The sequence below is a fragment of the Bubalus kerabau genome, chromosome 13 (assembly GCF_029407905.1).
Source record: "Bubalus kerabau isolate K-KA32 ecotype Philippines breed swamp buffalo chromosome 13, PCC_UOA_SB_1v2, whole genome shotgun sequence".
NCBI classification, from domain to species: domain Eukaryota; kingdom Metazoa; phylum Chordata; class Mammalia; order Artiodactyla; family Bovidae; genus Bubalus; species Bubalus kerabau.
Genome location: NC_073636.1, coordinates 62931408 through 62956508, shown reverse-complemented (window position 1 = coordinate 62956508; position 25101 = coordinate 62931408). Strand labels below are relative to the sequence as shown.

The 25101-nt window shown below is 50.7% G+C and overlaps 1 protein-coding gene across 1 annotated transcript; it reads right to left on the bottom strand.

The window, feature by feature from the left end:
• Nucleotides 1-1491: 1491 nt before the first annotated feature.
• BPIFB6 (BPI fold containing family B member 6) lies at nt 1492-17100 on the bottom strand. Its single transcript, XM_055543216.1, has 15 exons — nt 17004-17100; nt 14606-14705; nt 13430-13534; nt 12828-12977; nt 12617-12680; nt 12163-12223; nt 11265-11356; nt 10171-10347; nt 8992-9045; nt 8462-8635; nt 7648-7715; nt 4077-4122; nt 3422-3485; nt 2951-3027; nt 1492-1683 (listed from the first exon to the last, which is right to left on the bottom strand). Exons 1-15 carry the CDS (start codon nt 17098-17100, stop codon nt 1651-1653), a joined length of 1362 nt encoding a protein of 453 aa, XP_055399191.1. The 3' UTR covers nt 1492-1650.
• Nucleotides 17101-25101: the final 8001 nt, after the last annotated feature.

Genomic DNA, 25101 nt, shown 5'->3' with positions numbered 1-25101 from the left:
TTGGACTCAGGCAGACAGGGTTCAAGGCCATCCCCACATGTAAGTGTGCCCTTGGGCTCTGGCTTCATCTCTCTGAGCCTCCACTTCCTCATCCGGGGTTGGGAGTCTTGGAAGTTGAGCAGTGCCCATGGGCAGAAAACCCCCATCATTGCCTCTCTAGAAGCTGGGGTCACAGCACAGGGCTCCTCTTGCCAGCCCAGCCCTCATTTTCTGCCCAGAGTAAATCCAGGGTAACTGATCATTCAAAGAATGTCGCAATGAGATTAGAGGTCAAAGTACTCAACCCCTTTCCTATTTCCCAGATGGGAAAACTGAGGTCCGGAGAGGAGCTATGGTTTGTCCAAGGCCACATAGTGTGCCCCTGGTTGTGCCAAGGCAAGAACCTGGTCCTCCTGACTCAGCCTTTCTGCCTTGGTTTCTCCATCTGTGCACTGGGCTGGGGAGGGGAGCAGTGAGTGTACTGTGTGAACATCTAAGGACAGGATTAGGGGAGTGGAGGAGCCTAGGCACGCCTAGGATCAGGCATCAGCCACCCACAGATTACCCAGGCGCCTGTATGTGCCAGCCAGTCTCAAGGCCACCATTGTCCCAGGGCGAGGAGATGATGAGTGTTGAGATTAAGGTCGACTCTGAGGGAAAAGGGGACAGCCCAGGCACCCAGGCCAAGGCAAGGGAGGGGCCCTCCTTCCTCTGTGACATGGCTCTGGGCCAGGCTGGTACACAGACCCACCCATGGAGACAGAGACCTTCTGACAGATGCAAACAGCAACACATGGGCCATGGACATGTACGTAGGACCACCATCTCAATAATTCCCAGGGCTGGAGCAACAGCCAATCAGAGGGGCTCTGAAGTACCTTTTTTTTTTTTTCAAAGTTACAGGTTTTGGGTTGTTGTTTTTTTTTTTTTTTTTTTCACATTCTAGTAAATGATACTGATTTTTGAGAATCCACTTAGAATGCATTTATTTTAGATTGTGTTTTTAACTTTGTTATATATAAAAATACATTCACTTTAAAGAAGGGTCAGTTTGAAGAACAGCATCAGTAGGTGGCCCAGATAGTAAAGAAATTGCCTGCAATGCAGGAGACCCAGGTTCAATCCCTGGTCAGGAAGATCCCCTGGAGAAGGGAATGGCAGCCCACTTCAGTATTTTTGTCTGGGAAATCCCATGAACAGAGGAGCTTGGTGGGCTATAGTCCATGGGATCACAAAGAGCCAGACATGACTGAGTGATTGAGCACATACACACACACACACACAGTGGGGATGGTCACCCTCCCCTTATAGGGTTACTGCATAGATTAAATGAGATGGTACAAGTAAAGCTCTGAGCATGGCATTCAGCAGGTACTCAATATATGCTCAAGCCTGCCCCTCAGACCCAAGCTGCTCTTAGATCCCAAAACCCATTGAAGAGGAAGAAAAAACACACATCAATTTTCTACAAATAAAGAGGTCAAAACATCAAGTGTTCGTTAGGGTCTTTCTCCTGTTTATTGCCAAGTCCCCAGCCCCGTCCTGCCCTCCTCACTCCTCATCAGCCCCAGTGGTAGGGGGCCGGGCCCACCCATTTCCAATCAGGCTCCTCTGCTGGGTGTAACCAAAGTGGACGATGTGCAGGCAGCTGGCAGGCAAATCCTGTCCCAGTCAGTCCAGCTTCAAGTTCAGCACTAGGGCATTCTGGCAGGAGAAAAAGGGCCAGGAGCAGGTGTGGGGAACCCAGACACAGACTGGGATGGACAGGGGCATGGTCAGGAATGAAATCAGCTTGGTGTTTAAGAATGAAGGATGGACTCTGTTGCGGGGGTGGGGAGGTGATTTGGGAGAATGTCACTGAAACATGTATAATATCATATAAGAAACGAATCGCCAGTCCAGGTTTGATACAGGATACAGGATACTTGGATCTGGTGCACTGGGATGACCCAGAGGGATGGTATGGGGAGGGAGGTGGGAGAAGGGTTCAAGATTGGGAACACGTGTGCACCCGTGGCGGATTCATGTTGATGTATGGCAAAACCAATACAATATTGTAAAGTAATTAGCCTCTAATTTAAAAAAAAAAAAAAAAAACGAAGGATGGGACACCCCTGGTGGCTCAGTGCTTAAAAAAAAAAATCTGCCTGTCAATACAGGAGACACAGGTTCAATCTCTGGTCCAGGTAGATCCCACATGCCACAAGGAAGCTAAGCCCATGTGCCACAACTACTGAGCCTTTGCTCTAGAGCCCAGGAGACATAACTACTGAAGCTTGTGTACTCTAGAGGCTGTGCTCTGCAACCAGAGAAGACACTTCAGTGAGAAGCCTGTGCACTGCAATTAGAGAGTAGCCTCTGCTCGCCACAATTAGAGAAAAACCTGTGCAGCAATGAAGACCCAGCACAGCCAAAAATAAATATAGCAATGTTTTAAAAAGGAAGACTGGCCTTAAGACCCTTCACCTCTCTGAACCTTGAGTTTCTCAACAATCAAGTGAGGAGAAGCACCCCTACCTCCCAGAGTAGAGAGATCAAATGAGAAAAAGGTCCATTTAATGCTCCAAGTGCAGTGCTTGGTGTGCAAGGCAAAGCTAATATTTATGGAGCACTTACTGTATGCCTTTAAGTGAATTATCTCCATAAATCATCACAACAGCTCTCCAGAGTGGATACTATATTATTCTCTCTATTTGAGATGACAGAAAAATAGAAGCACCGAGAAAGAGGAAGCAATTCGTCCAAGGTGGCAGAGAAGGACAGTAGCAGAATTCATGTTTCCTTCAGGGGATCCCTGGCTAAGGGCAGCCTCCAGATTCTGAGGGGCAGGGTCTTGCTCAGGGGATTGGCAAGACTGTACTGCTGGCCGCTGCCCTCCTTAGTCCAATGCCCTCCAAGTTGAGAATGGCAGGCTCTTGCTCATTGGCCAGAAACATTGGCTGAACTAGCCTTTCCCACCTCCTTTCCTCACCTCAGTTATGTCCAGCTCTGCCAGGTTGTAGTTCATGTCCAGAAGGTCAGGAAGTGGGAACCCGACTTGGAGTACATCTGAGAAATATAGGAAGAGTTATTTCAGCTTACCTGCTCTGCAAGTAAGTGGCTGCCTGGAGCAGCATAGTGCGAAATAGTGCAGTGATTGATTCATGATGTCTGCCAGCTGCACAGGCCTAGACACCATCAGCTGGATCACCACCAACTTGCGTCCCAGGGCGGAGTTAAGATCTGACTTCCAGTATCAGGTCAAAGGTCAGAGTCCAAGTTGTTGAAGGGGCCCTTGTCCCCAGGCAAGTGATAGTAACATGACTTTAGCCTCATAGATTCAGTATTGACTATCTACTCCCTTTTAGGTTTCCTCATTTGGGGCCAGTGGAGGGCCTTTGAGACCACCCTTGTGACATCCCTTCCTGCTCAGAGTGCTTCTTGACACCAGCAAAACCCTCACCATTGATGACTGGGATGTAGGCTTCTTGGAGAAAATCAGTGATGAAGCCAGTCAATTTCTTCTCCTGGTGAGAGAGAGAGAAAGAGAAGATACCCTCATCCCATCATTCCATTAATTCAACAGATTTTTTTTTCAGCTCTTAGTCCAGCTGAGTCCAAGGACCACAGGAACGAATTTTAGAGACATCAAATCACATCAAAACTGCGTCTGACTGTTACACTGTAGACTGATGCCCTTCATTTCTGCTTAGCTCCTGTTCAGTCCATGGGGTCGCAAAGAGTCAGATAACGACTGAGCGACTGAGCACACACTACTCCTAACTACATCAGGTTCTGTGTTGGGCCCTGAGGCTACAGAAACTAATAAAAATAGCACCTGGGCTGGGCAAACAAGCTCAGGTTGCTGCAATACACAACAATGCTTTTAAAATCAATCTAGGGAGATGTCCAGATTCTATCCAGAAAAGAGAACAAAGACTCAGAGAAGCAAAGCAATTTTCCCAAGGTCACACGGTCAGTCAGGAGCCCCAAACCCCACAATGACCTACTCTATTGACTCTGCCTCCATTTCAGAGCTCTACCCTGAAATCCCAAGGTGAATAGGCCCAGTTTTTTGCTTTTAAGCCAGACCAGGCAGAAGTACTTGGGATACTTACCTTGAAGGGGCCAATCGATGAGGACTTCCGGGACATGCTCAGTAATCTGCAGAAGAGAGGGAACCAGGGAGGAGGAAGAGCAGTCAGAGCACTGGAGAAAAGGCATCTCAAACACCCCCAGCTCCTCTCTGATGGGGAAGTCCCCTTATAGCCTTCACACTAGGCGCTCCTAAGTCTGTTTACAGGCTACCTGTGATGGGGCACTTACCACTTTTCCTTACAGCCCATGTTGTTTCCCACAGCTCAAACCACTGACTTCTCTCATTGGTCCTGACTCCTCTCTTTGGGACCCAAGCTCTGTCTATTGCACCTGCCCAAGGCCAGATATGCAGAGGTTTGCAGCTCAGTTAACCCGTTCCAGACTTCTGCAGCACACAGATCTGGGGTCCTTCACAGTGTCCCTCCTCTGCACAGTCTCTGGTGGTACTAATGCACCTTGGCACCAGAACAGGCCATATGACCATCATCTGCTGGTTCTATCTTCCCAGCATCTATTCTTTACTCCAGTAACAGAGTTTCCATTTCCTGAGCCTCTCTATCCAAGGCATTACAGTGGGGTGAGCACATCACCCAGACCTGGTCAATCAGAGCATTCCCTCTCTAGAGTCATCAGTTCAGTTCAGTTCAGTTGCTCAGTCATGTCTGACTCTTTGCGACCCCATGGACTGAAGCACACAAGGCTTCCCTGTCCTTCACCAACTCCCGGAGCTTGCTTAAACTCATGTCCATTGAGTCAGTGATGCCATCCAACCATCTCATCCTCTGCCATCCCCTTCTCCTCCCACCTTCAATCTTTCCCAGCATCAGGTCTTTTCCAATGAGTCAGTTCTTCGCATCAGGTGGCCAAAGTATTGGAGCTTCAGCTTCAGCATCAGTCCTTCCAATGAATATTCAGGACTAATTTCCTTTAGGATTGATTGGTTGGATCTCCTTGCAGTCCACAGGACTCTCAAGAGTCTTCTCCAACACCACAGTTCAAAGGCATCAATTCTTCAGTGCTCAGCTTTCTTTATAGTCCAACACTCACATTCATACATGACTACTGGAAAAACCATAGCTTTGACCAGATGGACCTTTATTGACAAAGTAATGTCTCTGCTTTTTAATATGCTGTGTAGGTTGGTCATAGCTTTTCTTCCAAGGAGCAAGCTTCTTTTAATTTCATGGCTACAGTCACCATTTGCAGTGATTTTGGAGCCCAAGAAAATTAATTCTCACACTGTTTCCATTGTTTCCCCATCTATTTGCCATGAAGGGATGGGACCAGGTGCCATGATCTTAGTTTTTTGAATGTTGAGTTTTAAGCCAACTTTTAACTCTCCTTTCTTTCACTTTCATCAAGAGGCTCTTTAGTTCTTCACTTTCTGCCATAAGGGTGGTGTCATCTGCCAGGAGGTTATTGAAATTTCTCCTGGAAATCTTGATTCCAGCTTGTGCTTCATCCAGCCCAGCATTTCACATGATGTACTCTGCATATAAGTTAAATAAGTAGGGTGACAATATACAGCCTTGATGTACTCTGCTCCCAATTTGGAAGCAGTCTGTTGTTCCATGTCCAGTTCTAATTGTTGCTTCTTGACCTGCATGCAGATTTCTCAAGAAGCAGGTCAGGTGGTCTGGTATTACTGTCTCTTTAAGAATTTTCCATAGTTTGTTGTGATCACACAGTCAAAGGCTTAGTCAATATAGCAGAAGTAGATGTTTTTCTGGAACTCTCTTGCCTTTTGAATGATCCAATGGATGTTGGCAATTTGATCTCTGGTTCCTCTGCCTTTTCTAAAACCAGCTTGAACATCTGGAAGTTCACAGTTCATGTACTGTTGAAGCCTGGCTTGGAGAATTTTGACCATTATTTTGCTAGCATGTGAGATGAGTGCAATTGTGCAGTAGTTTGAACATTCTTTGGCATTGCCTTTCTTTGGGATTGGAATGAAAACTGACCTTTTCCAGTCTTATGGCCACTGCTGAGTTTTCCAAATTTGCTGGCATATTAAGTGGAGCACTTTCACAGCATCATCTTTTAGGATTTGAAATACCTCAGCTGGAATTCCATCACCTCCACTAGCTTTGTTCATAGTGATGCTTCCTGAGGCCCACTTGACTTCACATTTCAGGATGTCTTGCTCTAGGTGAGTGATCACACCATCATGGTTATCTGGGTCATGAAGATCTTTTTTGTACAGTTCTTCTGTGTATTCTTGCCACCTCTTCTTAATATCTTCTGCTTCTGTTAGGTCCATACCATTTCTGTTCCTTTACTGAGCCCATCTTTGCATGAAATATTCCCTTGGTATCTCTTATTTTCTTGATGAGATCTCTAGTCTTTCCCATTCTATTGTTTTCCTCTATTTCTTTTCATTGATCACTGAGAAAGGCTTTCTTATCTCTCCTTGCTATTCTTTGGAACTCTGCATTCAGGTGGGCATATCTTTCCTTTTCTCCTTTGCCTTTCACTTCTCTTCTTTTCTCAGCAATTTGTAAGGCCTCCTCAGACAACCATTTTGCCTTTTTGCATTTCCTTTTCTTGGGGATGATCTTGATCACTGTCTGCTGTACAATGTCATGAACCTCAGTCCGTAGTTTTTCAGGCACTTTGTCTATCAGATCTAGTCCCTTGAATCTATTTCTCACTTCCACTGTATAATCATAATAGATTTGATTTAGGTCATACCTAAATGGTCTAGTGGTTTTCCCTACTTTCTTCAATTTCAGTCTGAATTTTGCAATAAAGAGTCATAGTGATTAGCTTAGAGTTGGTCATGTGATCCACACTAGACCAATGAAAACAGCCTTTGAGATTTTGTTAGAACTGTTAAATAAGAGGTCTCTCTTCTTATTGGGGTCACTTTGCCTCCAATTTTGGGGAGCGGCTGCCTGAGAATGTCCAACAAAGTAGACAGCAAAAACCAAGGGAAGAGAGGGATAAACTTTGAGAATTTTTGTGCACCTAGATCCAGCCATGCCTGAAAGGGGAGAACTACTGCTAGAGATTTTAATTATATGACTCAAAAGTCCCTTTTGGGCTTAAGCGAGTTAAAGTCAGAATTGTCTCTTACAACCAATAGAATCTTGGCACCCAACACATCAGACAAGAAATTATGACAAATACAAAAATTATTCAGCAATTGAATACAAAACTAGACCTAACACATAGACAGAGCTCTATAATTGTTGACTGTTATCAGTATAAAGAAAGTGTTCCTAGAGAAGGTCATATTTGAGGTGGGCACTGACTAGCAGGTGGCATTTGGATGGCATGGGTAAAAGCCTGTTCATGAAAAAGGGAACATGATCACATGATCAGACTCACTGTGCAAGAGCCTAGTGGAATACTGGGAGCGGTGGCTGGAGAATTTGAGAAGGACCTTGAGTGCCAGGCTAAGACTTGACAAAAGATCATGCACACAATGGGGAGCCATTGAGGGTTCTAGCAGGCATAGAGACCAGAGAAGCCTGGCAGTGTGGGCTGTGCTGGCTGGGTCAGAGGAAGGCCCTGGAGCAGGAAACCAAGTGGTCTTGGTGGTGCCTAGGTAAGGGTACAGGGATGCCAACCTGGGCAGCAGACTCCTACCTGTCCAGAGAGGTGGTCATCTGCAGCCGGTCCTCATGAGCTGAGTACTGGATTTTCAGGTTGAAGTGCTGACACAGAGTGGGGGGGGGAAGCAGGAAGAAGGCAGTGGGTTTCCCATCAGGGCTGGTAAAACTAGGGGCTCTACGACCTTCCCAGAACCACCACCACTGCCAAGACAGAGCAAGAGTCTTCCTCTCTGCCGACCCCACCCTCAGGAACTGAACCCAGCAGTCTCCCCATTCCCCTAGCCCAGGATCCTCATCCTCCCTGTACCCAGCCCATGACAGCATTATCAGAAATCCCGGCATGTTTGTGGGTGCCTGAACACACCATGTTATTGCTCCAGGCCACATCCTGTTACTCTGTCTGGAGTACCCTCCATCACCAACCTCCCCAACCTCAACCCTTTCCCTGGCTAGATCCTGCTCAACTTTCAAAACATAGCTCAGGCATCACCTCCTCTAGGAAGTCCTCTGTGATTTCCTCAAAATAGATTTGCAATCTCTCTAGGTTCCTATAATTCCCTGAGTGAGACTTTCACTGCCCTTATATATGCTAATGAATGTCGGAGGGTGGGAAGTTGAACAGGAAAGAGGGCAAGAACGAGGGAAGAGAAAGAAATTATTTTTCTAGTCATTTGGAGGTTCCATTGCAGAGCCCAAAATCAGACAGTAGGTGACAGTGCCCAGGTTATGACCAAATAATCAAGAGTAACTAAGAACCCTTCAGTCCATTACTTGACTATGAGCTAAAAGCCCACCCTCCAGCTTCAAATATCCATGAGTTGGGCTTAGCTGGGTAAAAGTCCACTCACAGTTTCCAGGACAAAGAGGGATACAGGCGGCTTGCCCCGCCGCCGAGCAGCAAACATCTCCAGGGTGCCGTGAAGTTGCAGCAGGCTCTTGCCTGTCTTCATGGTGACCTTGGGGGGCTTGTTTATCCTGATCTGGGTCACCAGGGGTTTCGGCTTGGGATAGGCTTCAGCCACCTACAGAAACCAGGAAACTCCCCTCAGGGCCAATCCTCAGACTGGTGGTTTCCGTTGAAACTAGGAGTCTGACATGAAATAGGTGATTTCTGCCTTGGAAGTACTATATGCAAAGGCTGGAATATGTCTAACAGGAAATAAAGGAAACAAAACAGAAAATCTGGCTATTTCTATATTGGACATAGAAAGTACAATGCACAAAACCTGGGCATTCCTGTGGGGGCCCAAAGACTACTTTACGGAGAAGTTGGGATGATTCCACACTGGACAAGGGAGACACGGTATTGAAAATCCATTTGCCTGGATGGAGAACAGGGCAGATGATTGTGGTGATTATGGATAGCTGGGGCACTTACTTTAGGGATGAAGCCAGCCAGTGTCACAGTGGTTTGGGGGGGCAGCTCACCGATCTACAAAATAATAGTCAAGGTTAGGATTACTGAAGGCTTCCCTGAGTCGTCCTAACAAACCTCTCCTCTGACTTAAAAAGGCATGCCCTCTGAGGTCCTTCATCAAAATAGTTATCACTCTTTGATTAAGTCGATAATGAGCGCCTGGAGAGCCCAGACTGTGGCTCATGCATTCCAACGCCCATAGCTCTGAGTACAAGATCATGCACTAAGAAAATTTTGTTTGATGAAAAAGTAGACAGAGAGATGGGAGAATGGGTAGATGCAATGGATCAGAGGATGTGGGTGAAGGGATTCATAGATGGATAGGTAGATGGAGAAAAAGTATAAACAGATAAGTGGGGGAATGGATGGGTGGATTGATGGATAGGTGTTTGTGTAGGAGAATGAATAATAGATAGCAGGTGGATGGCTGCATGGAGGCATGAAAGGAATAATGGAGAAGGGAGGATGGGTGGGTGGGAAAATGGTGGAATCATCTGATAAATGGATGGGAGAATGGATGATGAATGGATTGACGGGTGGAGGGATGAATAGAAAGATCCACAAATGGATGCAGGGTGCATGGATGCAAGGATGAATAAAGGGATCAGTGGGGATGAATGAATGAATGGATGGATTGATGGCTGGCTGGCTGGATCAGTAAATGAGTAGGAAAATGGATAATGGAGAACTGGATGAGTAGATGGGTGGGTATCTGGGTGTTTAGGCGGTAAACAGCAGATACATAGATTCATTCATTCAGTAATATCAGCCCCTGTTCTAGGTATGGATGGCATGGAGGGTTGGGTGGATTCTAGCTAAAAGGATAGAGTCTAGGACATGACTACGTAGTAACAAGACAGACTGGAAAAAAAGAAGGTGGATGGATGGACAATGCAGAAGAGTTGTAGGTTGGTGGATAAATACCTGGTGTATGGACAGTTGAATGGATAGATGAATACATAGTGGCTACATGGACAGAGAGATGGCGGATGGTGGGGTGAAATGATGATAGAAATCTGTCCTGGCCCCTCCCGGTCCTAGCATTACTCACAACCCCAGGATAATTCTCAGTCTGGGCAGGGACTGTCATTACAGGGGGCAGATGCAGATATCGGGGGGTGTGGCCACTGGGCAGCTCACCATCGTATCCTTGACTTTTACATCAAAGGACTTCTGCAGAAGAGCAAGCTCTGCTGTGAGGAAGGCGGCTGAGAGCAGCAGCTGTGAGGAGCCTTCAGCATAGTCCTCAGGGAACTCAGCCCCTCCGGCATTATCCACAAGCTGGATGGTGTTGCCCTTTTGCTTCTGCACCACAGGCTGCGGGACAGCCACGGGAGAGACAATCAGCCTTGACCATGGGCCAGTCTCAGTCCTCCAAACGAATGGTGCTCAAACCAGCCTAGTGTTAATTAGTCATTTGACTCTTTGTGACCCCATGGACTGTAGCCCAACAAGCTCCTCTATCCATGGGATTTTCCAGGCAAGAATACTGGAGTGGGTTTCCTTCTCCAGGGGATCTTCCTGACCCAGGGATCGAACCCAGGTCTCCTGCACTGCAGGCAGACTCTTTACCATCTGAGCCACCAGGGAATTCTGTGGTGCCCAAGTCAGCAAGTCATAAGATGGTTGAGCCAGAGCAGTGTGCAGTGGCTCAACTCTCCCAGCGTACAGAAGGGTAGACTGAGGCCCACAAGGATAATGGAGTCAATCACTGAACCACTGGCAGCTCCACATAGGATTGTGTAAGTAACCTCAGTTAATCGGATTCTAACTGATTAGAGCCCTCGTTCACTATTTTAACCTCAAGAGAAAGAGGTAAACGGAAGGCAACATGCAGCCTGTAAGAGTCCCACTGGAGGAAGACTTCACAGGGAGATGACCACTTGGGATTCTTCTTTCCATTCCTGGGAGATGCAGTCACCTGGTCACCAGGGTTCTGGAGTCCTGGGTGAGGCCCTAGCCAAATCCTGCCTGCCTGCTAAGCTGGGTGCTCTCTTCTATACAACGACAGTGGGCAAGCCACTCAGTGGGAGAAGCAGGGAGCCTCAGGGGTGTGGGTGTGGAGTTGGCCATCCAGAAATTAGCTCAGGATTTGGGGTTCGTACTGAGAGCAGAAAGAGAAAGAGGCCCTTCCCACCCTCCGCAACCCCAGCCCATCCAACAGCCCTGGCAGAAGCAGCCCCCGCCACTGAAGCCAGTGAGACCTCTGCCGACTGATGCCCTTTGGTGCTTACACTGAAGTCCACTTGAATGTAGCTGGGTGTAGTGGTCGGTACGGACGTCAGGACATATTGGACAGTGCCCATCTGGCCCACAGGCATGGGGGCTGTGCAAAGATGAAGGTTCACTCAGAGAGACCCCAGCCCAGGAACAGCCTGGAGAAGCCAGCACCAGCCAGCTGCCACCTGAACCTGGCCTGGATGCCAGGACCCCAGCCCTCTCTGTGACACAAGGCAAACTGCTTAGCATCTCTGGGCCTCAGTAGTTTCATCTGCAGAATGGAGGCAATGGTGCCTGATCTAGAAAATCATGCCACCTCACATCACCCTGCAGATACAGAGCTTGAGCATTTACCAAGTGTTGTCCAGCTCAGTTCTCACAACAGATTGGTGGGGTCAGGATTATTGGTTCTATTTTACAGATGCACAGACTGAGAATTGGAGGAGTGAAATAATGTCCCAGGGCACTCTGCTGGGCACATGAACCAGTTTTCCTCAGTCTCAGCCATTGGGGTTTCTCCTCCTGGTCTTGGGGAGCCCTGTGGACCCCACAGTGATAAAGGTGGCTGTTTTCCCTTAGCAAAGGGAAGGGTGGGGTTACTACTGGAATTGCTCTTTTTGGTACAAGGTTTGTGGATGAGCTGCTGTGAACAAAGGCTGCTGTCCTTGGAGTCTGGGAGGGTAATAGATGGAACACTGGGTGGAGGGCTGAGAGGTAAGGACCCCAGAGCCCCTCAGGGCCTAAGGCTCCCCATCTGGGCATTGCGGGGAGGAGTGGACTCCATGACCTCAGACCTCCTGTAGTCCCAAGGCCGGGCCAGGAGCAGGCACTTGAATGGGGAGTGGGACATCCAAAAATTCTAGCCATCCTGCTGACCCCATGTGGGAGCAAGGCATGGCTAGGGCTACATACCATTCAGGCTGGCCCACTTCTTGTTCACATACACCAGGACTGCATCAATGGCAGGGCACATCTGGAAGAAGAGAAAGCGCTGGGCTGAAGGGGGCCCTGAGTGGAGGGCCCCATTCTCACAGCTGAATGTTACTCCATGGGGAGTCTCAAGGGCCCTGGTGGGATAGAGACTGGAGGGGAACCAAAGCCACAAGTCATACAGAAAGTCAATGGCAGAGCCCCAGGGACTGGTACACTCAGCAGGGTTGGCAAGCTGTGTGGTACCAGCTGCAGTTTCCTCCTCCTCTGCTTATGGCAGACATCACTAGCTGATCACGGTACTTCCTCCCACTGAGCCAGTCTCAGCCTCAGGAGCCTCCTCAGCCGCCAACAGCAGCCGAGATGAAACGCGCTTGCCAGCCCTGGTCTAAGCAGTGCCGGGGATGAGGGGTGGAGGCTCACTCTGGGCACTCACCAGACCAGGAAGAACTTTGTGTAGGGTGCTGTCCAGGAACTTGTTGACCATTTTGGGCAGCATGCTGGACACAGAGGATGGGGCAGAGGCATAGATGTCAGGAAGTTAGACACAGGACATGGCTAAGGAGTTCAGTGGCTCAGGAAGTGGGATGCTGGGTCGGGCTGGCAAGGTGGACCGAGCCTTCCTCCCCAGCCACAGAGAACCTCACTTGCTAGGCAGGTTTGTCTTCACGCTGACCAGGATGACCTCGCAGCCCTCGCTCTTGAACATGGGGAGGCCCGTCTCCTCGTCCTGCAGAAGCCGGTTGGTGGCTGTGATGTTCAGGACCACGATGATCTCCATGTACCCACCCATGAAGCTGGAGGGGGGGCAGGCAGGCATCAGGGCACCGCTGCCACTGTGGCCAGAATCTCAGCCTCTCTGAGAGGGGGAAAGGGTGGGAGACCATGCCATGGGACAGAAAGAGGGATGGGACCTGCCCAAGTTCACACAACCAGGCTTTCCTCTCCTCTCTTGCTTTGGTGAACTCCTACACATCCTTCAAAACTCTGCTCTGCTCAGCTGTCATCATCACCCCAAAGCCTTTTCTAATCCCCAGCCCCTACACCCTGTCAATATTTCTTCTGTCCCAGGCCAATCTATCAATCTGTGATCATCTGTGCTCAGGTCTGGTTCCCATCAAAGGTAGGAACCAACTTTGCATTATCTCAGACCACAGCATTGTACACAGTAGGTACTCAATCAATGGGCATATAAGAGTGAGACAAAGAGGCCATTGTCCTTTCCCTCTCACCTCCCTGCCATACTCACCTCTTGCCAGTGATGGTCATGCCCGTGGACACACACTGGAAGACGCCCACCCCGGGCATGAAGTTCATTGTGATGACAGGCACCAGCACATCCTTCACTTTTAGACTGGGAGGGGCACACATTTGAGCAGTGAGAACTGGACAGGTGAGACCCCTCAATGCACTCCTCCACCACTTTGCTGGAAGGCCTTGGGTAAATCCCCCGTCCCATGTCATAGGGATAAACCTATCTCTGGGGCTGTCATGAAACGCAAACAAAAGGCTGAACATGAACCAGTCTGTACACAGAAAGCTCTCCTTGTGGGTGAGATGACATGTGGCTTAATTTGTGACCCTGGACTGCTCCCTTCCCTGATGTAGGCCTCGGTTTCCCCACTGACAAAAAGAGGAGGTTTGCTTAGATCTGAGTTTCTCATCACTGATGCTATGGACATTTGGGGCAAGACCATCCTGTGCTGTGGGCTGTCCTGTGCATTGTAGGATGTTTCATAGAAATCTTGGCTTCTGCTCACTAAAGGGACTAGATGCACCCCCCTCCCCCACTCTACAAGTTGGGACAATCAAAAATGTCTCCAGACATAGCCAGATGTCCCCTGGAGGCAAAATCACTCCTGGCTGAGAACCACCAGGTAAGATCCGGGATAACAAAGTTGTGGCACATTTACTTCCCCTGCCCACCCAGAGCCCTTGGCAGACATTGCTAATCAATCACACTGCTATTTCTTGCTAAGTCCAGAAAGTGTCTCAGAACCCTCCCCAGTACATCATTCCAGACAGCCCCTACTAATCAATCCCATATGATGCAAGCAACGAAATTAGTTTGCGCCTGTCCTTAGATGATCGTTTCCATTCAGCCACTGGAGGATTTTTCAGTCAATTTCACCTACATTCAGCAAGCTACTGCTGGAGTTTGACTTTTCAACTTCACTTCCTCCTCCCAATGGCCCTGCTCACAACAGGACTAGAATTGTCCCTAGTGGGTGACTGAGGGGACTGAGGTCCAGGCAAGAGCAGTGACCTGCCCAAGGTCACACAGCAAGCCAGCAGCAAAGCCAGAAAGAGGCCCCATGTCCTGTATTAGCTCTTTCACTCAGGTACTGGGCATAGCATTACCCACCACCCTCTGCCCTAACCACCAGCCCCTTCCCCCAGTCCATGAAGCTCCTCCCCTGCTCACTCAGTGATGCCCTTGATAGGCTTCATCCCTGGGCGATTTTGACCCGCCTCAGCTGCCATCTTCTCCAGGATATGACTCTCATCCATGGCATTCTGGACCTCTGGAAAGGAGAAGAGTCAGATAGATCCTCGCCTGGGCTCTTCACTGCTTCCTTCCCTGACCATTCTCTCAGGCATCCCAGAAACAAGTCGTGTGCAGACCCTGCCCTCTTCCAGCCTCACGGGGGAGACAGAGTCACCAACAATAACAGTAAAGAGTGATGAGAGGAAGGAGAGGGTGGGACAAATTGGGAGAGCAGCATTGACATACAGATGCTACTATGGTAAAACAGAGAGCTAGTGGGAACTCTCCCCCGGAGAATGCCATGGACAGAGGAGCCTGGCAGGCCACAGTCCATGGGGTCGCAAAGAGCTGGACATGTCTGTGCGACTAACTTTCACTTTTTTCAGTGGGAAGCTGCTGTATAACACTGGGAGCTCAGCTGCATGCTCTGAGATGACTTAGGCGGGTGGGATGGGGAGAGGGCGTAGGAGAGAGGTCCAAGGGTGGGGGGGCATATAGGTATACTCATAGCTGATTCACATTGTTGTACAGTAGAAACTAGCATAACATTGCATACTCCAATTAAAAATACAATAAACAATACAGTGAATTCTACTGGAAAATATTTTGGCAGAATCTATGAAAGCTGAAGACATACATATTCTCTAACTGTGAAATTCCTCTACTAATTACATACCCAACAGAAACATGCTTGTGTTCAACAAAATGTGTATTTTGGAATTAGACATTGTAAAATAGCTGTATTTTTGAGTGCCACATAAAAATTCATCATTAAAAGAAGAAAAGGTGATGAGAGTCAGCACTTCCAGTACTGTGGTTACGACTCCACATTGCAGGGAGCGCAGATTCAATCCTTGGTCAGGGAACTAAAGCCCCACATGCCGTGGAGTGCAGTCAAAATGTTTTTTAAAAAAGCAAGAAAGAAATATATTGTAAATAATAGTGATGAGAGCCATAAAAAGTACATGCAGCTAGAGGAACCACATGACAGGTTTGGGCCGGGAAAGAAAGAGCCGGGGAAGGTTTCCAGGAGGAGGTGAGCTATCAATTGGTCCTTAAAGGAAGAATAGGATTTTCACCAGGAAACAAAGGGGTAAAAGGAGGCGGCTCAGGGCAGAGATGCACCAAGGGCAGAGGTGCGGAGAGGGGAAGGAGGTGGCGTGACGAGGGAGGAGAGAGGAACACGGGGTGGCTGGAGTGGGGAGGGCAGGACTGGACTCTGGAGCAGTTTCCAGGGCACATCATGGAGGCCTTGAACCTCGAGTGAGAGGGCCGACTTTATGCTGTAGCCCAGACACTCTCAAACCGGGGTGGTTAGGGAATTCAACTTGGAGCTTGTTAAAGTCGAGATACTGTGCCTGAAGCCAAGACGTTCTGATTCCCCAGGCCTGGGGGCCCCCACCCCAAATGATACTGTGCTAGAAACACCCTATAATAGTCACAGGCTAGTTCCCAGAGAGGGGACAAATCCTGAGCTGACGAAATCGTTAGCTCTTTGGGCCTGGATGTGACTTCCCTGAAGGTCACAGAGCTAGGGGTGGAAAATACCTCTGAGTAAAGAACCCTCAGAGCCTTTTCATCTCAATTTCATCTGACGTGTGTTAGTTTCTGAGTCGTGTCCAACTCTCTGCGACCCCATGGACTGTAGGCAGATTCTTTACCATCTGAGCCACGGGGAGTTTGTATCACAATTTCATTTGATCCTGCCCCAAAAGGACAGTTTACCATTTTACATTTTTTTAAATATATTTTTTATTTATTTGGCTGCACTGACTCTTAGTGTGCAGGATATTTAGTTACAGCAGGCAAACCCTAAGTTGTAGCATGTGGGATCTAGGTCCCTGACCAGGGATGGAACCCAGGCTGCCTGCACTGGGAGTTCGGAGTGGCCTCTGGACCACCAGGGAAGTCCCACTAATTTACATTTCTTTACATTTTACATTCACTGATGAGCACACGGGCAACACAGAGAAGGTGATTGACTTGCTTGAGGTCACAGAGTAAATTGTTGGCAGAGCTGGGATTGGCTCATGTCTGTCACCCCGATGACCCACTTGTGGACACCAACCCCTGCCATCAGGGCCAAGGAGAGGCTACAGGAGGTAGAATTTAAAGCTCTGCCTTCAACTTGTTGGGGGACCTTGGGAAGGTCACCCTATTTTCTCTGGGTCTCAGTTTCCTCTCCTCTCTGTAAAATGGAAGAATAACACATTGCTTATAAGTTTACTTTGAGGATCACAGAGCACTCAAGTCTATGTAAACACGGGCAGTCGCTACCTAACCCCAGTCACACACCTCCCACACCCCCTGCCAACACCCAGCGCCAGCTCACCGCGATTCAGGATGTCCATGCCCAGCTGCAGCAGTGCCCCAGGGTCCGCTCGCGTGGGAGTCAGCAGGCTGCAGAGCGCCAGACACAGGATCCACAGCATGGCCCCGCCTGTGCCGTAGGGCCTGAATTGGGTGCAGCTCAACAAGCCCTGGTTCTCCCGGGAGCCTCTCATGCTCCAGAGCAGTTGGAGCCCCCTGGGTGATCTCGGAAGTCTAGGAGCCTTTGGACTCCAGCCAGTTCAGAGAACCTCATGCCTGCCTCCTCCCAAAGGGCCCAAGGGTGTCCGGATGAAACACCAGGCCTTCTGGAGTCACCCCGAGCAGGTCACTTCCCTCTCTAAGCCTCAGCTTCCTCATCTGTGGGCCTGATGCATTCTGATCAGCCCACCTCATGGGGTTGGTGGGAGGTTTAGCTGCAATTTTTCAATGTTCAGGTGTGGCTCAGAGAGCAGTGCTGGGGCCACAGAAGGAATTCCCTCCTGGTCCTGATCCAGGAACTCCCCATGCAGTGCAGCAGGGGAATGGGGGAACCCTCTGCTTCTCTAGCCCTCCGACAGCCCGGGGCATCCCCCACCTCCCCCAGCTCAGCCTCCCTTCCAGGAATCTCAGTTCACAGCTGCTTAAGGCCCCTGGAGACAATGCCTCACCAATAGGGAAATCAAGGCATAGTTTGAACCAGCGCCAAGGTCTCACAGTCAGTGAGTAGAGAATCAAATGATGACCTCTGACCTCAGATCCTTCAAAACTCCCAGGAAACCCCCTTTCCATCTCTGGGCTCCCAGACAACCTTTCTTCCTGTAGACTACTTACCAAGACCTGAAATTCTTCCAACCAGAGGCAGAGTATTTATTTCAGGTTTGAGCTGTGGCTGAAAAGAATCAAGGTGGGGCAGCTACCGAGGCTGGCCTGTGTCACCAAAGAGGAAGAGTTCCAGCCTTTATGAGCCTTTATGGGACAGCCGGCTCAGCCACTGACCCATAAACAGAATCGGGCACCTACTGGGAGCCCTCTTTCTAGTCGAGCCCATGCCTGCCTGTGTGTATTCATTCGTTCAACTCACATTTACTGAGTCCCCACTATGTGTCAAGCAGGCCGGGCTACAGGGTACACACAGCAGAGACAGTCCTGCTTGTCCTGAATCTTAGAGAGAAGCAATCGAATGGGATACAATGTGTATGAGGGATTAGGGAGTGGGGGTGGGCATCAGGAAAGGACTCTCTAAGGAGGAGATGTTTAGGCTAAGGCCTAAAGGATGCCAGTACATAAAAAAAAAAAACAAGGAGACCATCGAGCCTACAATCAACATTTGCTAAGTGAAACCGTGTTCTATTTGTCTCTCGTCACATTCAATTTTTAGATATGTATCTGAGCTTGAAAATGATCAATCATGGTGTTTCTTCTACCCCTGTGAACAAGCCTCGTGCCAGATCACTGCAGTTCATCCTGTGGGTGACGAGTTCAGCACCCAGCAGCCGAGCTTGAAGGGGCTGGGTGAAGGTCTTCTCTAGCCCTGCCCTACCCCCAAGGTGGGGAGACTGAGCCCCAAGACTGAGCCCCACCCCAGTCCCCCCATTCCCAGACCAGAACTGATGTCAGGTGTCAAGGCCGCTCAGAACAGGGATTTTTGCCCTCTGAGAATAGTAAGTGGCTTGAGGAGCACCCCCTCCAGTATTCTTGCCTGGAGAATTCCATGACAGAGGAGCCTGGTGGGCTACAGTCCATGGGGTCACACAGAGTTGGACACGACTGAGCGACTATCACTCACTGAGGAACACAGTGTGTTTCTGGGACAAAGGGTCAATGCCAGGGTTTTGTTTCTGGCTGTGTTGTGCTTTTGCCTAAGCCGTCCCTCCCTCAAACAACACCTGCCTCCTCCTTGCTTATCCCTCAAGTCCTAATTTCAGCCCCTGCCTCCTCCACCAGGAAGCCTCCCCCAACATCCAACTCCCTCCGGTCTTGAAGACTGTAGTTGGAACCTGAGCATGTATGTATCCGATCTATCCCCCCAAGATGAGTGTTTCCTGCTGCCCAGCCCCATCTTCTACTCACACTATTTCCTCCGTCTGGAGTCCTTCCTCGCTTTCTACTTGCCAAATGCTCCCAGGTGCCCCCTGCCATCACCGTCCCCCCACCCCCTGCTGCCTCAGCTCAGCTCTGAGCTCCTGCAAAGCAGAGCCTCCCTTGTCTCCCACTGGCCTCAGATGGAGCCCAAAGAGGCACCCCAGATCTGCTGTCTCCTTGATCTTGCCCAGGTCCTACAGCAACTGAGGTTTGTGAATGTCTGGTGGCTTCCTGTCAGGTTCAGAGCACTGGGTAGGAGTCAGGACACAGATCCAAGCCCTGGTCCTGCCACCCAGTTACTGTGTGACCTCAGGCAAGTCTCTTGCCCTCCCTGAGCCTCAGTGTTTTCATCTGTAAAATGACAGGGCTGAAAAAGATACTGTCTGGGGAGAGGCCCACAGGTAGAGCCTGTCCTTACCTTGCCGAGCCTGGGGATGTCCTGCTGATGACTGGCCCCTGGCTCCCCACCCTGGGATGAGGAAGCCCTTATATTTGGGAGCCTGATTAGCTGCTTGGATAATTAAGGGTTTAATAAGGCCCAGATAATTATCTAGAGGCCCAGAGAACAGGAGCCCCAATGCTCACGTGACGATTCAGCCTGTTCCAACATAAATAGCACAGAGGACATGGATGGCTGCCCCAGGGCGGGCACTGGGGAGGAGATGCGGTCGCCAAAGAGGCCATCGGGGCTCACACTTCCCCTCCCCGAGACTCAGTGCCTCCCACAAGGCTGGACACACTGTTGGCACTCATTCCATTCATGTTTACCTAGGACCCACTGTGTGCCAGGCCTGTGCGGGGGCAAGAGATGCCACACCAAGCAAAGGAGCTGCGTTTCCTATCCTAAGGGGGCTCCTGGAGCCCAGGGGGACAGGCCATCTGCAAGTGGACAGCACAGAGCCAGGTCAGTCCTGGGGAGCTGAGGGTGGTGGAAGCCAGTGAACTGGTGGGTGGGGCAGGGAGAAAAGAGGGGGTTATTCCACAACAGAAGAGCCCTGAAGCAGAGGGTGTCGGAGCTGATACCTGAGGGGCAAGCAGAGCCAGGGCTGCAAGGCAGGGGAAGGTGTTTCAGGCAAGGAATCAGTGGGTGCAAAGGCCTGGGACATGTGGGCTAGATCATCACGACTGGGCCCCCTGACACTCACAGGGGGCAAAGAGCTATGGCCCAGTGGTGTGTCTTCAAGGGAGACCCTCTTGGAGGGGATGCCAGGAGGTGGTGAATGCTGGCATGAAGGCTTTCTCCAAATCTGGAAGGCAATGAAGGCAAGTTGACCCCAGGGCCACAAGACTAGCTGGCCACAGAGCTGGAGTTAGACCTGGGGCCTCAGGGTGCCCAGCCTCTGCTCTGCTCCTGGCGAGACCCTTGAGGGGCATGACTGGGGGCATCTTGAAGGTGATGAAGAGTCCCAGGGGGCTGCTGGAGAAATGGGGTTTTCGTCCTCCAACCTAAAGGGAGCTCACAGGTGTGGAAGATCAAGGAAGCTTCTGTGCCCATTGTGCACAGGGGGCTGCTGAGGCCAGAGAGGGGTGAAGGCCTGCCTGAAGTCCGCGGGCCAAACCAGATTGGAGTGAGGGAGAGAAGGACCCAGGTCCGCATAGCCAGTCTCCATCCTGATGTGGGCCCTGCGCTGGAGGAGCCAAACTACAGATAGCATCACTTTATCCCTGCAGATCCACCCTCTACAGACAGAGGCGCCAGCAGGCTCCGCCTCCTCCTTGCATGTAAATCCACCGGGGTGTGCCTCTGATCACCCCGCCCTCCCTGCCTCCCCCAGGGTGGTCCTGGGTACTGGGGGGAAGGCAGAGGCAGGAAAGACATGGGATGGTTGGGGTGGGGGAGGCTGAAGAAACCCCTTTGCATGGGTTTGGGGATCTGGGCCTCAGTCCCAGCCTCTGCGCTCACAAGTTGTGTGTCCTTGGGTAGCACCCTCAGCCTCCATAGGCCACAGGTTTATCCTCTTTATAATGTGGGGGCATAAATAACGAAAGCATTGCTCAGAGGGAAAAGGACAGTCATGCCATCCTCTCTTTCTCTAAGTTCAAAGTGGCCAGAGAGGAGGCAATATCCCTAAAAATAAGTTCCTTTAGGGACACACTGAATCTTTCCTGGGGCCCTGGGTCATCCCATGGCTTCAGGGTCCCCGGGGAAGCCTGGTTCAGCCAGCCTGTGGCTAGAGCCTCTGGAAGCACCTCCGACTCAGCTCTGACGACGGTGGTAGTAATAGCAACAAGAGGGCCCCTTCACTGTGCCCCTGACCTGTGCCAGGCAGTGTGCCCAGTGTTTGATTGCACCAGTCCACTTAAGGCAGTGGCCCCCCACTCCAGTACTCTAGCCTGGAAAATCCCAGGGGTGGAGGAGCCCGGTAGGCTGCAGTCCATGGGGTCGCTGAGAGTCAGACACGACTGAGCGACTTCACTTTCACTTTCCACTTTCATGCATTGGAGAAGGAAATGGCAACCCACTCCAGTGTTCTTGCCTGGAGAACCCCAGGGATCGGGGAGCCCGGTGGGCTGCCGTCTATGGGGTTGCACAGAGTCGGACATGACTGAAGCGACTTAGCAGCAGCAGCAGTCCATTTAATCCTGAGGACCACCCTATGAGGTGGGCACTCTGACAATTTTTTCCATTTTACAGACAGAAACAGAAGCTCAGAGAGATCAAGCCACTTGCCCAAGTTACAGCAAGTGATGGCAGAGCCAGGAGCTCCAGAGCCCAGGCCAGACATGCTAAGGCATACCCAAGGGCGCACTGCCTACCTGCCGATCTCCTTTCCCTGCCCCATGCCCCAGCATCACCCTGCCTGGTCCCTACCAAAGCTCCAAATCCTGCCATCCTTCCAGGACCAGCTGCAGCTTCTTCCTCCAGGGAAACTTCCTCTGCCACCTCCCCCCCACCCACACCCCTCAGATACTGGAGACCAGGCCAATCCTGAAGATTAGCAAGGGTGACTCCCAGTTCAGACACCCAGCCTACAGAGACTGGACTCCACACGGCTTCCCAAGCTCAGAGCTGGGTAAGCCTGGGCCAGAGCTCCGGCATATACAGAGTACAAGCATCTCACTCACCACATGCTTATTACGCACTTGCTGTATGCAGGGCTCTGGAAAGGTCAGAGAGGGGTGGTGAGGAGAGAAGCCGCAGACACTAGCCACAGTCGTCAGAAACTGAAGGGCATCAGAGTCACCAGGGCACAGGGGTTTGCACATGGCCAGGGAGACCGCCTGTGAGCTGATGGGCAGGGTGAACCAGGGCAGGTTAAGGTGGCCCAGGCAGAGCACAGAGCCCGAGGCCTAGAGGGAAAGTGCGCAAGGTGCAGGGTCGAGGTGAAAGGTGGGCCTCGAGAAGGTTCGTGAAGGAGCCAGACCTGAGAACGCACCCTTCAGTATGGGTCTGTATACAGGACTCAATTCTGAATTCTTTTCAGCACGTCTCCTTTAGCATGAAGCTAACCAGAGGACGCATGGCGGGGAGGCATGAGAGAGGAAGGGGCTTCCTGTGATTTCCGGTTGGGTCGAGGTGAGCCGTGTGGGGAGGAGACCATCCAGCAAAGCTTGTCTCAGCCACCCGCCCAGACTCGACCCCTCTGGCTCAGCCTGGGGGCAGCTTTTCTGCAGCCCTTTCCAAATAAGCCAAGGCCCTCCCCAAACCCGGACCCTCCCGCTGTCCACTCACTCTGAAAGCCACTGGCCCATGACAGTGCCCGCAGTCCCTCAGGCAGCTGCTCTGTGTGTGGCTGCCACGTCTGCAACTCACAACCACCACCTCTCCTTGCACACCCTCCCCTCCCCCGTGTGGCTTGCCCAGGGGGCTCTCGAGGTCTTTGTGACCACGCCACAGCTTGTGGGATCTTAGTTCCCCGACGAGGGATTGAACCCAGGTCCTTGGTAGTGAGAGCATGGAGTCCTAACCACAGAACCGCCAGGGAATTCCTCGAGGTCTTCGTTGCCATTGTTTGCCCAGCAACCCCAGGCCAGCTCCGACCTGGTAGCCAACCCCCCTGCTCCCCAGTACGCTGAACAGCACCCTCCCCATCGAGGTCTGAGCCCTTCCAAGTCTTTCCTTCCGGGCACTCTCCCTCAGCCCTAGTGAACTGCATAGTTTCCTTCAGCTTGCAGTTACTCTTTTACCATAGTTAATAGCCCTTCAGAGTGAGAGTCCCCTGTTTTAGATATTATGCGGTTTCTACCTTCTGATTGGACCCAGGTTGCCGTGCTCATCTGTGTCCCCCAGTAGCCAGGGCCCAGCAGGCTCCTTACTGAAAGGCTGAATGGGGTCCCTCAGGGACTAGGCTGGTTCTCTTCAGACAGACCACGGCTTCCTTTTGGGCAGAGAGCTTGACTCAGCTGTTTCATCCCCCTCGTCTTAAAAGAATGTATATTATTGAACCAGGAGCATCATGGGTACAAATAAGATCTAAACCACATCACTGGATAAATGGGTAGATGTGTGGATGACAGGATGGATGGATGGATGGATGGACAGATGGGTGGGTGGAAGGAAGAAAGAACAGGAGGAAGAAAGGAATAATAGCTGGACCACTGGACTGATGGCTTAATGAATAGATCTCACATATTGATCTTTTTCTAGGTATTAAATTTATGGGCTGAGTCTGTGTCTCAAAATTTTTGTCTCTCCCATATTCCATACCACCTAGCCTTGGGCTGAGCCTGTGTAAAGACCTGCTAAAGTAGGATTCATGAATTAATTCACCAGACAACCAGATTAAATAAAAGCCATGCTGTCCTGGGCGAAATCATGAGGTGGAATTTTATAGCTTGGCCCTTTCCAGCTTTCAGGACCACCCCCACCTCCTCCCACTAACACTCCGGGCTTGTTCCAGGCCCCTCGGCCTGTCACTCAGGGCCTTTAGAGTTGAACTTATAACCATTACAGGGGGAAGGTTAGTGTACCGCTGTCCCAAGGGCTTTGCTTACTGATGCTGGAAATCTGGACACCTTTACTCCCCAGAGAAACATAAACATAACCTGAATCCAGTGTATCTGGGAAGGAAGGAATATGATCTCTGGCTAAAAGATTAGCTTATCAGAAAGAGAAAAATCACATGGCTTCATCCTGCCAGCGTTTGCACCCCTCAGCCTCCCCTAGGTCATCTTGTCACCTGTGACCTACTGGGTTTGAAGAGGTTTCACAGGGAAAAGGAATAAGACATGGTCAGTGTCTGACACAGGCCCAGGAAGCAGATCCTGCCTCCGTTGAACAAAAACTCGCCTGTGAGCTGCATAAACCAAGATGGAGAAGCTGCTGGAGAAGACAGTGAGTGTCTGTCACCTGAGGCTCATGACCTAAGGTCCAACCCCAAGTGGGAATGCTGGTGATGGAAGAGAGGACTGGGCATCCTAGGTCTGAATCTTAGGAAGGTGGCAGTCCTGGGAATCTGCCATCCCCCAGCTCGGAGACTCTGGGCACACTCCCATCCTTGCTGGGCCTAATCTCTGCCTCTGTGAGATGGGACTGCATGCTCTGTCCACAGAACTCTCAGGGCTCATGAGGTTCTAGGAGAAGGATGGGATGTGACTCTGAGAGGAGAAATGCACCAGGTGAGGGCACACGCCTGAAGCACCATTGTGGCATTCGCAACTTCAGCTCGTCCACGTTGCTCCCCTGGGCTAGGAGGTGATGCTGTCAACAGATATGGTCAGCAGGGACATGGCCACATCCTCTCTCTTTCCCAGGCCAGCTTTGGGGGCTCCAGGGGCAGACAGGACCAGGCCCTGCATGTAGGGAACTGGCCTCCAGTATGCAAAGAGTTTGCCGAGCCTGGCTGGAAGTTGCAGCTCAAGAGAAGGTGTTTAATGCAAGATCTATACAGCCTGGAGGAGCTATCTGCTCCCCACAAGGACGGGATGAAGGAAGGAAGGGGGTTTGGAGGGAAGGGTCAGCATGGGATGAAGCAGCCTGGCTGGGCCAACCAACTTGCTGGTGATGACTAAGTGTGGTGATGAAAGTGTGGCTTTGACTCAGTTTCTCGAGTGGCTTGAGGCCAAAGGGTCCCCGGAGCAGCTCTCCCAGTGGTCCCACA

Bases quoted from the DNA above. Each gene is read 5' to 3' on its own strand.
- BPIFB6 (XM_055543216.1), bottom strand. From the start codon at position 17,100: ATGCTGTGGATCCTGTGTCTGGCGCTCTGCAGCCTGCTGACTCCCACG. The intron at 10,348-11,264 runs GTAAGCACCAAA...GCTGTCCCGCAG, and splicing joins ACATTCAAGTGGACTTCAGT to CCTGTGGTGCAGAAGCAAAA. The intron at 1,684-2,950 runs GTGAGGAAAGGA...TTCTCCTGCCAG, and splicing joins CAGAGCTGGACATAACTGAG to AATGCCCTAGTGCTGAACTT.